The sequence below is a fragment of the Mesoplodon bidens genome (assembly GCF_964165515.1).
Source record: "Mesoplodon bidens genome assembly, chromosome: 1".
NCBI classification, from domain to species: Eukaryota; Metazoa; Chordata; class Mammalia; order Artiodactyla; family Ziphiidae; genus Mesoplodon; species Mesoplodon bidens.
In genome coordinates this window covers 32,547,562-32,561,754 of record NC_138176.1, presented here as the reverse complement: position 1 = coordinate 32,561,754, position 14,193 = coordinate 32,547,562, and the positions used below count along the sequence as shown (strand labels likewise).

The following is a 14,193-nucleotide window of genomic DNA, read 5'->3' as shown; positions in this document are numbered from 1 at the left end:
TCTATACCAAATATTAATAACTGGAGATACCACAATCATGTTAACTCATTTTCATGCAAACCTCAGAATAAAGTTTCTCCTGCTATCTCTGTGTATATATTTGGACTCCTAGTAAACATGTCATTGATTAGGAAGGCTTGTAATGCTACACTGGTCTTTTGTTCTCCCTCCCCATCCTCCACCCCGACCCAATTCAGGCCTGCACATATTTGCTCACTAAAAGCTTTATAAGCAAATGCACTACAGCACATGCATGTCACAAACAATTAAGTGGCAGGTGAAATGAGGGCATATCTCGCCTTGTGTGCTTAATCAAAGCATAACAGCAGTAAACAAAGGAAACTATAAACGGTCTCATCAAGACAATATCTTCTGTTTGGCATTTAATTTTTTCCCCTTTTCCTGACTTTTTAATGCATGATAAAAAAATGTGAGCAGTTTGTTAGAAACTGTTAGTGACTGAACTGTGAAACCAATTTCCTACTCCTTTATGTCCAAGTTCTAGATGAGTTTACTTGAAAAATACTCTGAGACTGCAAGGCAAGCTATTAAAAAAAAAAAAAAAGTCACATGGAACTAAATTATCCGAGAAGTCAGGATTTTTCTCAATACTGATATTCAACCAAACAAACTGGTTACTGAAGAAGAATGTTACCTGTACCCCTTGGTATTAAATCTGCATTCATCACAACTTTATTGCTCTCATTAAATTTAGAATGCTAAAAAAACTGAATTTGCAAAATTTATTTATACTAACAGAATCAAGCTTGTATCTGTTTTCTTTATTGGGCTTCTGCATTAAGCTTTCATTTAAAATGAAATTTAACAACTAAGAGTTAAAAAACCATTAGTCTAATACACTGGTGAAAACCCTGGAATTCAAACTAATACAGGGCCCACCCCTAGAGCTTCCTAGCTTCTGTTCATGGACCAATGAAAAGTGAAAACAGGGATGGGGGAAGGAAGGACTAACTCCAGGTTGAGGGCCTCCCCTAGCTACAATGAGAACAAGATAGAAACAAGTATATATTTGGACTCCTAGTAAACATGTCATTGATTAGGAAGGCTTGTAATGCTACACTGCCTATCACTGCTTAATACCCCAGAGATGAACCAACTGTTCAACTATTCTCAACCTCAGTCACAGACTAAGAATGTGACTATTATTCTATCTTTATTTCCAGACTGGCCTTCTAAGGAAATCTGTGGTGTGAGTGGAATGGAAAGAGAAAAGGCAGCCTAAGATAGGCTATTATGGAATACTAAAGGATATAAATTTTACTGAGGATGACAGACAGTAACTGCTTATAGGTAAGGTGATTCTCAGAAAATATATCATCTTGTCAGTCATTATGTTTAGGCATTTCCTTGACACTTGCTCAGAGTAGGCAATTTTTATGACTCCTTTTCTACCTTATACATTTAATGCCTTTATGTCTATATAAAAATTATTTAGCTTCAATTTAAGCATGTCGACAATAATCAACCTAACAATCAGGACATTGCCAACTTAAACACAAATGCTTATAAGAAGCCTATCTATTTAATAGATATTTTCAACATGCTAATTAATAACTCCCCATTCTGTTTCTTGGGCAACTTCAATACTGTAACAGAAGAAACACTGGGTTTGAAGTTAAAAACTTATTCTATAATGCTAGCGTTATCCTGATACCAAAACCATAAAAAAAGACATTATAAGAAAATTGCAGATCAATATCTCTCATAAATATAGGTTCAAAACAAAAAGCAACAAATTTTAGCAAATGGAATCCAGTTATATATAAAATGGATAATACATCATAACAAATTGAGGTTTATCAAAGGAACGCAAGATTGGTTTAAGATTCAATAATCAATCAATGCAGTTCACTATATTATCAGACTAAAAAAAGAAAAATCATAGATCATCTTAAAAGATGCAGAAAAAATCATTGCAAGAGCCAACGCCCTTCACAATAAAACAAACTCAGCAAACTAGGAATAGAGGGGAACTTCATCAACTTGATTAAGGACATCTATGAAAAAACTACACGTAATATTTCTTGATGGCACAAGACTGAATACTTTCCCCCTAAGATTGGGAACAAGAGAAGAAGTCTGCTCTCACCTCTTCTATTCAACATTGTACTGGAGGTTCTAGCCAGTGCAATAAGGCAAGAAAAAGAAATAAAAGGCATACAGATTAGAAAGGTAGAAATAAAATTGTCTTTATTCTCAGACAACATGACAATCTATGTAAAAAAATCTTCAGGAATCTACAAAAAAGAAATTAGAACTAATAAGTGAGTTTAGCAAAGGTGCAGGATGCAAAGCCAGCATGCAAAAATCAACTGTTTTTCTATACACTAGCAACAAGCAATCAGAATTTTTAATTTAAAAAATACCATTTACAAATAGCATAAAAAATATGAAATACTTAGGAGTAATTTCAATAAAAGCTGTATAAAACCTAAATATTAAAATCTATAAAACATTACAAAGAAAAAGTAAAGACACCTAAATAAGTCAAGAGATATACTGTGTTCATTAATCAAAAGACTTAATATAATGTTAAGATGTGAATTCTTCCCAAATTGAACCATAGGTTTAATGCAATCCTAATCAAAACCTCAGGGTTTTTTGTAGAAATTGACAAGTCGATTCTAAATTTAACATGCAAATGCAAAGAACCTAAAAAATCCAAAACAACTCTGAAAAAGAATTGATTTCAAGACTTATTGTAAAGCTACAATAATCAAGACAGTGTGATATTGGCATCAAAAAACCCAAAAAAACAAATTAATCAATGCAACAGAAAAAAAAGTTCAGAAACAGATCCACATAGATACGTGGTCAATTGACTATCAATAAAAGTGCTAAGGGAACTTAGTGGAGAAAGGGTAATCTTTTCAACAAATGGTGCTAGAACAAATGAATAGCCATAAGCAAAACAAAACCAAACCCCTTGACCCTTAACTCATACAATATATAAAATTAACTACAAATGGATCATAGACCTATATTTCAGAGCTAAAACTATAAAATTTCTAGAAGAAAACATATGAGGAAAACTTACTGATCTTTGATTTGGCAAAAGATTTCTTAAAAAGGACAGAAAAGCACAAATCATAAAAGGAAAAAATCAATAAACTGGACTTCAAAATTAATAACTTTTGCTCTTCAAAAGATACTCTTGGACTTCCCCGGTGGCGCAGTGGTTGAGAATCCGCCTACCAATGCGGGGACACGGGTTCGAGCCCTGGCCTGGGAAGATCCCACATGCCGTGGAGCAACTAAGCCTGTGCGCCACAACTACTGAGCCTGAGCTCTACAGCCCAAGAGCTACAGCTACTGAGCCTGCGTGCCACAACTACTGAAGCCCACGCACCTAGAGCCCGTGCTCCACAACAAAGAGAAGCCACCGCAATGAGAAGCCCGCACACCACAATGAAGAGTAGCCCCTGCTCGCCGCAACTAGAGAAAGCCTGTGTGCACAAATGAAGACCCAACGCAGCCAAAAATAAATTAATTAATTAAAAAAAAAGCATGTCCCTGTCTTGCCCAATTAATATCAAGCAGATGTGGGGCAAAACCATCAAAAAAAATTTTTTTAAAGATACTCTTAAGAGAATGAAAAGACAAGCCACATAATGGGAGAATATACTTGCAAGCTACGTATAAGACAAAGGATTAGTATCTACAATATATAAAGAACTCTTACCATTCAACAAGACAAGCTATAAAAAATAAGCAAAAGATTTAAACATTCATTAAAGAATATATATGGATGGAAAATAACTACACAAAAATATCTTTAACATTAGTCATTAGGGAAATGCAAATTTAAACCACAATGAGACAACACTACACTTCCACTATAATGGCTAAAATTAAAAAGACTGACCATATCAAGTACTGGAGATAATGTGGAGCAACTGGAACTCTTATAAATACAATGCTAGTGGGAATGTAAAATGGCAAAACCACTTTGGGAAAGTTTAATAGTTTCTTGAAAAGTTAAGCTATAATATGACTCAGTCATTCCACTGTAGTTATTTATCCAAGAGAATCAAAAAATATGTCCACACAAAGATTTACATATGAATACTCACAGCAGCTTGATTTGTATGTAATAGCCAAAAACTGAAAACAATTCAAAAGTTCATTACTGGGTAAGTGGATAAACAAACTGTGGTACTTCCCTTACAATAAAATACTATTAAGCAATACAAAGGAACAAAACTATTAATATATGCAACAACATCAAGTGATTTTTAAAATAATTTTCTGAGTGAAAAAAGACAAAAAAAAGATCATACTGTGTGAGTCTACTTATATGAAATTCTAGGTAATGCAAACTAATCTAAGATGACAGAGAGCAGACCAGTGATTACCTGAGAATGAAAAAGGGAAGGGAAAAAGAAAATTTTTAAAGTAAAAAAAAAAAAAAAAGAAAGAAAGAAAGAGATGGACTTCCCTGGTGGCACAGTGGTTAAGAATCCGCCTGCTAATGCAAGGGACACAGTTTCGAGCCCTGGTCCAGGAAGATCCCACATGCTGCAGAACAACTAAGCCCGTGCACCACAACTACTGAGCCTGCATGCCACAACTACTGAGCCCACGTGCCACAACTACCAAAATCCACGTGCCTAGAGCCTGTGCTCCGCAACAAAGAGAAGCCACCGCAATGAGAAGCCTGTGCACCGCAACGAAGAGTAGCCTCTGCTTGCAGCAGTTAGAGAAAGCCCACACGCAGCAACGAAGACCCAATGCAGCCAAAAATAAATAAACAGATAGATAAATAGATTAAAAAAAGAAAAAATAAAAAGGGAAGGAAGGAGGAGGAAAAGGGGATAAATTACAAAGGTATATAACAAAACTTCTGGACTTGATAAATAACTTTTTTTAAATTGTGGTGATTGTTTCCCAAATATATACATATATCAAAGCTTGCCACACTTTAAATAGATACAATTTATCATATGTTAATTATACCTCAGTACAGCTGTAAAAACATACAGACCAAAAAAAGGCATAAAACATTGTTCATTCACTGCTCTCGGCATAAATCTGATTTCCGGGCAGAAAGGAAAAAAAGAAAAAAAAACTAAAACAGATCATCACCACCACCAGCACCACAACAAAGAAAATGTGACTTTAAGTGAAAAACTGAATCCTAGTTTTTTGCTTGGTAAAACCGGGATAATGCATACCACTATCTCGATCTCTTTGAGTTCTTCTGAAAACCAGGTGAGACAAGGGGTGTGAAAGTGTTTTGTAAAGTACAAAATGCTTATGCAAATGTACCTGTCCTTACTATAACTCATCTTGTTAGATATGGCACATCACTTCAGTCAGTTGAGATCATTTTAGATGCTGTCTTCATCATTCCATATTACTAGTCCCTGCCCCACAACCGTCTCATGTCCTTGTTCAATTTAATCATCAGATCACTGTGCCTTTATATGTCATCAACAATGATTTGAATAGGTCAAAGTCAAGAATATCTGTCATGTTCTACTAAAAGATAGTATGTGACATACTATAGTATGTCACATATTATGGGCATATAATATCATACCAATACTTTAATTCTATAATTATTTACATGTTTACCTGACTATACTATTCTACCCACATTTCTCCATCTTGACCAACAAGATATAATACTTTATTTATACTCTTTCGTTCTTCTAGTCTTGCTAAGACCTACCAAAGAGAGGAACTGAAGTTGTTCTGGCATTTTTGTTTTAATGAATCCATAATAGCTCCTAATGTTCATTACTTCCTATGATTTAAAAAGTAAATTTTAATAACACATTCTAAAATCTTGTGCCTCATCAACATCAAGTTCACTATGTTTTATAAGGGAGAAACCACTTTCTTCATTTTCCTTCTAGAAAAACAATTTGCCTCTGCCTTACACAGTTATTCAAGCATTACTTATCATCATGATCTCTCAGTATCTCTAAAAGATCATTTATATGAGCAACTAAACTTACTGCTAAGGCAGCTGGGTACTCCTGTACAATCAATCCCCTTATCTAAGGCTTCACTTCCCTCTTATCAGGGATTATTTCCTCTTGTCTTTTCTTGTTTGAAGGTTATTTTATTTGATGAAAAATAAAAAGAGAAAGAATGAGATAGAACCATTCTTCTTTTACTCTGTTACATCACTGATCCCATGTAATGAGCCTTTGGTCTTGCTATCAAAATATTTTTTTTTTTAAATGAAAGAATGAATGTATTTCTATTTGTACTGGTAGTTGCTCCCTCCCAGATCCTCATCTTTTTTTTTTTAAATAACTTTCTTTTTTTGATATCTTTTTTTCTTTTTTAAAATATTTACTTATATTTTTGGATGCACCAGGTGGGAATCTTCGCTGTGGCATGCAGGATCTAGTTCTCCCACCAGGGATCAAACCAGGCCCCCTGCATTGGGAGCGTGGAGTCTTAACCACTGGACCACCAGGGAAGTGCCAGATCCTCATCTTTGAAGACAGAATGAAGTGATTAACTTCTCTTTTAATGTTAATGGTGTCTCCAAATTGATAATCTAGTTCGAAGGAACTTATTATCAAATTCCATATAAGTTTAGAAGCAAAAATATGTCCTAGAGTACAAATGTTTCCATGAATAAATGAAAGTATGAAATGGGTCACACTGAGTAGAGATGCTCAATACTGACATTTTGATACATGACCAGGCCCTGTTAATATTTGTCTGCAATTCACTGATTCAGCTATGCTATAAAAACCTTAATAACCAACTGAATCTCCTTCTTGCAAATAGGACATGAAGCCCCAGCCTTCTTTAATCTTCTGGCACAATGAAAACAAGTGACAAGATGGCCTGTCCTCCCATGAATTATGTTCCCGTCTCGTGGTCTTTTCTCACATAGACTACATGGCTTCAAGAGATTCTGGCAATCCTCCATGTTTTCTGTACCTGTTCTCTGCTCATAAAGGTTATCTGATTGTTCTCCCATGCTTGATATGGTCTCTTGGCTTTCAGAACTGTGAGCCAAATCCAAGAATTCCACTGAGTTGCAGGGACCAAAAAGTTTGGAGTTTTCTTCCTTTACAAATATATCTTTAGGTCTAACAACTGGAGCTGATATGGTTCTTCTGCAGTCAGGAACATCAATTCCTTCATTTTCTTGATTCTCAGGTATGGCAGTGATATCAGACGTGGAGAGAGAATGGGTTAACTTAGAACAATCTGAATACCAATCCTTCCTCAAGGCCCAGCAACGAAAACAGTACCTCTTGCTTGGAGAGTTAAATTTCTTGCACTCAGTACACTGCCACTCATCCTCAGAGGTAACTTCTATATCAGTATCATCACTTATGGACTTAAAGAGTCCTCAAAGTCATCATTTTTTCCCACTTCAATCACCTTTTTGTCTCTCACCTTCCCTACTTCTTCACTTGTTTGTTCAGGATCAGTAGCTTCAACTTTTATTCCAACACCAAACTGCTCTGATACTGACTCATTCAAAACCACAGGTCATCTGTGGTGTCTGAAACAATGGCAGTACCTATATCCTGATTTGTCTGTAAGTCAGTTGAGCCATTACTTCTAGGTGTATAGTTATTTCTCAAGTTTCCTAAAAACCACCAAGGCAAGCCAGCTACATCCCACTCCTCAAACCCGAGGTCCAGTCTTGATCTTGGGTTAAATTTGCTACCAAGTCTTCATCTTCTCTAGAATTTCTGCATTTATGCTGTGAGGTAGGCAGTGTGGGAATATTGCCTTCTTCAGTTCTTTTCCTGGAATTGGAACCTTCCTCTACACTTTGCTTCAGTTGGTCTTGACTTGGAATATCCATACTGTGATCCTGTGCGAGAGCGAGAGTCTGAGCAGCATCTGTAGTAGCAGTAGCTAAAGTGACAAGATTCTTTCTTAGCATATCATAGAGAGGGCTTGGATCTTTCACAGAGAAGCTCTGACGACCTAGTAGCTCTCCCAAAAGATCTCCACCACAATATACCATATGCTGCTCCTGCTGATCATAAAGCTGCTTCACCATTATATACTGGCCTAGGTAGTGCATGACCTCTTTAACAGTGAACATTTCACCCTGTGCACCTGCTGCCTGCAAAATCTTCAGAAGTGGCAGTTTTGGTCGTACCTGATTGGTTTGTTCTGGAGAGATCCTGCAAGCACTGTCAGATGTTGAACAATGGGCAGAGGTGGAAAATGTTGTCATTTTGGCAGTGGTGAAGTGAAGTCTGCTGATAAATCTTACGGCCTCTCCATTAGTCGCTCCCCCGCAGAGCCCGGGGGGGAGGGGGCGTCAGTCACAGGCCCTAAGGCCTCAGCAGCATTTTGAAACGGCCTCAAAATATTTTTACAAAATCCTTTTGTTAGCCTTAGCACTTGTCAAGAGTTCAGGTTAGGAAACGGAGGTTTTCTAACACCATTTTTATAGACTTTAGTATTCTTTTATCATTAGGTATACTGTACTCTTCTCACAAGCATGCATCCATTACTCTGTCTCCATTTTTTCCTCACTGTGTTAATTTCTGATTATATATCATGAATTTCTTTTTTTGGCGGGGGGGGGGGGTTCCCTGATCAGGGGTCGAACCTGCGCCCCATGGAGTGGAAGCGCAGTCTTAACCACTGGACCACCAGGGAAGTCACCATGAATTTCATTTTTGAAAACATCAAATTCTCAAGCCATTTTCCCAGTTGTGGCCCAAGACTTGGGTCATGAGAGAGCATTTCCCTAAATATTTGTGAAATCTGATTTCCTAAAACCTCAGGCCTATTTCTGATGATTCCCCTCCCAAGCTAAAACAAACCTCAAGATGACAAATATGACATGGCTCATGACCCCTGTTACTTCTCCATCAACTATTCTACCCATTAAGAGACAAAACCATAAAGTATGATAAGTCAAGGATTTATCAGTGCATTCTGAACTGAATAATATTTAGATTAGAAAGTTTATTAGTTTCTATGCTACCTTGCCTCTGAGTTTAAAACTCTGCAACTTGGTTCTTTGTCCTTTGAAAGCCTCCAATAACATTAAATTAAGAATCTGAGATTTACAACCCACAAAAGACTTGATGCCTAAAATGTTTTTTTCAGAATATCCTGGCAAACCCTTCCTCATTCCCAAGAAACTCTCATAGGACCAAAAACTCTGGGTATGACACCTAAATCACTTCTGAACAAATTCCAAAGGAAAAAGGTTTTACCTTACCAGATTCAATTTAATTTGAAGTACACTCTCTCTGACTCTGTATAGTACCTCTGCCAGAACATACCAACTTCAGAAACAGGTATGTTCATCTCTGAACAGTCTTTGACCCCAAATTTCATTTAAATGCTCTCTTACATTGTTTTGTAATACTCTCTAGGAACCATGCCTTAAGCCTGGGACACTAGACATTAGCTGAGATTACCACCACCACCCTCTACTTATGTTTCTTTTACCTTCATTAACCTGCTAAGATTGACTATTATTCAACAAGTTTAATCTGACATGGATTTAATGGCTTTTTATGTATAATCAGGTACACAAGAGCAGAGAATTTGGGGTCCAGAGACAAATTTCATCCATTTTCAATTTTATCTTGGGCTAGTCCTGGGGACAAAAGCAGCATTCTGACAAGACTCCAGATCCCAAGTGAGCAAAATCCCCATTGTTCTGGTGCCTCTGTAAGGCAAGACAGAGGCTGAAGTCACTATGACTACAGCTGGATTAAGCCTTAAATTGTGGAATCTCTGAGAAAACAGAACCAGAGCTAAGATCACCAGAGAAAAGGCTCAATGTCCAAGAGAACAAAGGAATGGGGGACAGAATGAGCTAAGGCCTCGGGAAGAGCATATAAGAGTATCTGAAGACTCTGATTTTCAAACTAGGCTATTTTAGTAGGAGAACCAGCTTCTCAGACACATGTGGTCTGGGAGCTTTTCAGCTGACAGATCCATCCTCAGATGCTGGGAACCAGGATCAGGTAAATAGTAGAGACTGGGTTTAAAGCAGGACAGATAAATTGGCATAGGATGAAGCCCTGGGCATTGAAATTTTTTAAACTCCCCAGTGACTCTAATGTGTACCCACGGTTGAGAACCATGGAGTTTATGAGAATATATAACCATTTCCTTCATAATGTCAACAAGTCAAATAATTTAAAATATAAGTTTAAGTAGTTAAAACACTTAATGGACAACTAGGTCAAACATTCACATCAATTCTTAAATTTCATGTTCTAAACAAGTTCTGATACTCTTAAAAAGAGGCAAAAAATGTTAGACCACACACCTGATTAAAACTTGAGGGCAGTGGGATACCCTTCACTCAGCATTCCTTCATTACAAATTAGAATGCAAATTAAGACCATGACATTGTAGGAGGCTGCTAAGCACCAACAGCCAGTCTTTTATACGCCAAAGATCAATTATAAAAACCATCTCTGGCTCAGCAGAGAGTCTGATATTGTATTAGAATAATTAGTAATTATTAAATTATCTAAAGGCAAGTTACAGTGAATATTAACATTTAAAACCCCATTTACACAGTGGTAAAATTTATAATTTTAGTGAAACAAAGCATATAATTTTCACCATATCAAATTCAAAACTTTATGATGAAAATTATAACAGAACCAGAATTTTAATTTTTAAAACATTGTGAAAGTAATTAATTCAGTAGATCATCTTTAAGAAGTAACTTGAATCTATATACTTCCTGATGGCCTGGAACTACTATAAAGCAAATACTTTTCCAGTTAATTAATGAATGTAATTAATTACTTTACCCTTTCCTAACCTTTATCAGTTACTTTGCCTTGCAAAAACAAAACCAAACAAAAGTTTTCAATTTTGAAGCAATCTGCAAAATATTCCTAAATAAAAACTGTTAAAGACTTAGTAAAAATATATATGCAAGGTGTCTTTGAAAAACCTGGACTGTAAAACAACCAATCATCTGGAATTTCTGTGAAACCATTCAATAACTCCCATACAACAGAAAGAAAGCCAAAACGATTAAAATTCAGATGGAGATATGGGTTCCAGTTACAGTTCTGCCATTAACTATCTGTATGACCTTAACCAAGTTAATTGCCTCTCTGAAAAGCAGTAACCACCTTCCAACTCGCATATGTATATGTACATGTGTGTGCACGTTTACAAAGTGTACATTAAGACTAAAGTCTACTCCAGGCCTAAAATTCTGTTTCTAGTAAAAAGACAACAGGAAGAATCTGAAGACTGTGAGTTAACTGTGTAAAGCGCCAGTATTTCTGTGCTTTAGCTTTAACATATTTAAATAATCTAAAACATTTCAAATTCTGTGATAACAGGTAAGATATGATAGGATTTTAATATCTATAGCACATATATTATCAATATTAATATAGATGCTTTCATAAGGTTTTAAAAATAGTACACTATTACCAAAAAAAAAAAATGTTATGGAAAGTCTTCACTTCCTACCACTGCACTCACCTACCACATTAAAACACCCATGTTGCTTGTGTGTCATCATTCTTCTTCTAAAATATACTCACCAGTTTCTCCCTAGCTGTTCTTTCACTTTATTGGTTGACAGAATCAAGAAAAAATGTTCTTTACCTAACTTTCCAGGACTGGGTAGGGACTGGCTGCAAATAGCAGAACTCCTAGTTAAGAGGTACTCTGGAGAAACAGCAGGCCTCACATTAGAGAATGCTTATCCTCTTCCAGTTGAAAAGGAAGATGCAAGCAACTCACCATTGTTCCAAAAGGAATGGCTCTCGAAGCATGGTAATAAATGGCTATAAAATTGATGAAGAAGGCGGTGCCACACACCATAGCTGGGATGAGGAATGCACCAACGAACATCTGCTTTATCCATCTCCTTCCTGAAAGAAAAGGGGAACTATAACAATCAGAGAGCTAGGTAGACAGACAGACATATATTAATGTTTAAAAGGTGGTTATTTAGTACCAAATTATCTCATATTTTAATGTAAAGAACTTAAATTTGACATCCTAATAGCTGTTTCAAAACAACAGCTAATAAAAACCAGTCCAGCTATTCAAGTATGTCTAGTGGAAACACGCTTTTGATGTGGGTGTACTGGAAAAGAGCAATGAACTATGGTAAAATATTCTGGTGTTTTGTTCTGATTCTGCCACTGAACCACTGTGAACGTTGGTAAACCACTCAATCTTTCTGGGCTACAAGTTGGCCTAGAAAGGTGTTTTCAAACACCTAGGTGTTACTTGGAGTTCTGGAGCTTCTAAGAGGTGCCCATGAAGTCACCGGTAAAGGAAGGGCCCAGGTCCTCCAGCCCTGCTTCAACAGAACAAGTTCATTTTCAACAGTTTCACACACTGTAGTTTCATATATGCTCTCATTTGAAAAGAGGGTTACACTGCTTTAAACAAACAAACAAAAATTTAAAACCCCCTGGGTTAACGTTCCCTAAATTTACTCTTAGCTCTATAATTATGATTATAAACATATATTTAAATTCATTTCTATATTTCAAAAGGAGAAAGCAATAGAATGTGTTTCATGAGCTTCCTCTCAGCAATTAGAACTAAATATTTATAAGTTTTACTATTTCTTTGAACCTCTTTGTATTGCCAAAATTGTATTCACTGAGAATCTATTATTTAAATACCCAAGGAAAGAATTTTTAAACTATGTAATCAAAAATTTTTTAATCAAGTTCATAATGACCAGGAGCACAACAGGAGCTATCTTTCTAACACAGCAGAGCGCAGGAGCAAGCACACCTCCGGGACGCATCTTCATACTGTTCAGAAACGTAATGTAAAGATTGAACATGGGATCACTATTAAAGTTCAGCCCCACAACCATAAGCAACAGGACCCAAACAGAAAGTGCTACAGGAAAAACAAGCAATATCCTAACTTTTATTTTCTTCTATATAAAGTTCTTTTCAAACATCTGTCTCATAGAATTACTACCCCAGATCTTGACATTCTTGCAGAAAAACTCCTTGATTCTGAACTTTTGCCTCTATTTAATTTCTTTCTCAGGTACGTTTCAAGAACCCCTCCTTTCTAAACTAATACTCAGCATTTGAACAACAACGCAAAAAGGGTAAGAACGAATTAAAATGATTATTTCTCTTATTAAATTCCAACCCTTTCCTAGCATTCTCTTTTCCTGCACTTTCCATTATCTTCTCAGATTCAGACACGGGTTAATAAATTCTATATTCAGCTATATTCAACTCTCTCTCTTTCTCCCTTTCCCTCCAACAGTCAAAAAGAATCCCACGTACATTCCACTGGGTACAATCAGTAGCCCAGGCATCTGCATTGTGCTTCCTACTGCTCCCCAACACCCTTGGAGACTCTGGTCTTTAAATTGGGTCTGGAGCACTATCCAGTGCACTGAGGAGAGTATGAAGTCTTTGAGCTCCACTGTAGTTCAGATCCTGAGATAACCTGAAGAATTCTTGATTCTCTGGGCTGACCTCTATATTCACCTGGTTTTAGGGATCGCTCAGACAAAATATCAGGACATGATGAGACCTCCTCAGGGCACTGTCAATCAGAAAATAACCTTTAGATTATTCCTGGTAAGATCTGATACTCCTAGGCTTAGGTCTGAACTCTGTCAACTTTCAAGAATAAGTATAGTAAAGTTTGGTTGGGTGTTCTTAACTTGCAATTGGACTAAAAGCAAATTTATGTCCAAGGATGAATAAATTTCCTGTTTTGAGTAATCTGTTTCTGCTGTGGAGACTTTTCTGGAGGTCATAAACTGTACAATTCTTAGCCTAACTAGTTTTCAGGTTAAATTCAAAGTAGGAGTTACCTTAGGCATCCTTATTTCCTCAGGATGGTAGACCTGTGTGCTAAGACTCATTTCCCATATCTAGACGTAGAACAGAGAAACTGAACAGCTAACTAAAATAGTCAGGAATCTGCAACGATACTCCCTCAGGCAATCCAGAGAACTATCTCTGCTGAAGGTATACATCACATTAAGTCTGGTAGGACCAATTTTTTTAAAAAGCCATGGTAAACCAGGATATCCTGAGGGGATTTTAAATGCTCTGAGCTCCTACAGACGATACGTCCAGTCTACTAAAAGAAGGCAGGATTCCCTAATGATGTCACTGCTTAGGATGGGCTGGGAAAATCACATTAAGAAGTCTCTATCCTTAGGAATATAATTTTAATGTCTTTCAACAACCCGTTATTCATAAACTAAAATATGCGAATCTA

At 36.6% G+C, this 14,193-nt stretch overlaps 2 protein-coding genes across 2 annotated transcripts in view; both read right to left on the bottom strand.

The window, feature by feature from the left end:
* TM9SF3 (transmembrane 9 superfamily member 3) overlaps positions 1 to 14,193 on the bottom strand; it is a 77,808-nt gene that overhangs the window by 25,674 nt on the left and 37,941 nt on the right. The window contains exon 9 of the mRNA XM_081244055.1: positions 11,713 to 11,843. Within this exon, the coding sequence (XP_081100181.1) occupies positions 11,713 to 11,843 (131 nt within the window). The remainder of the gene's footprint in view (positions 1 to 11,712; positions 11,844 to 14,193) is intronic.
* On the bottom strand, positions 6,191 to 8,447 carry LOC308621211 (protein Mdm4-like). The gene is given in 4 exon segments (XM_081241481.1): positions 6,191 to 7,339; positions 7,342 to 7,482; positions 7,485 to 7,651; positions 7,654 to 8,447. Coding segments are annotated over 4 exon segments (1,464 nt in total). The 5' UTR covers positions 8,195 to 8,447; the 3' UTR covers positions 6,191 to 6,724.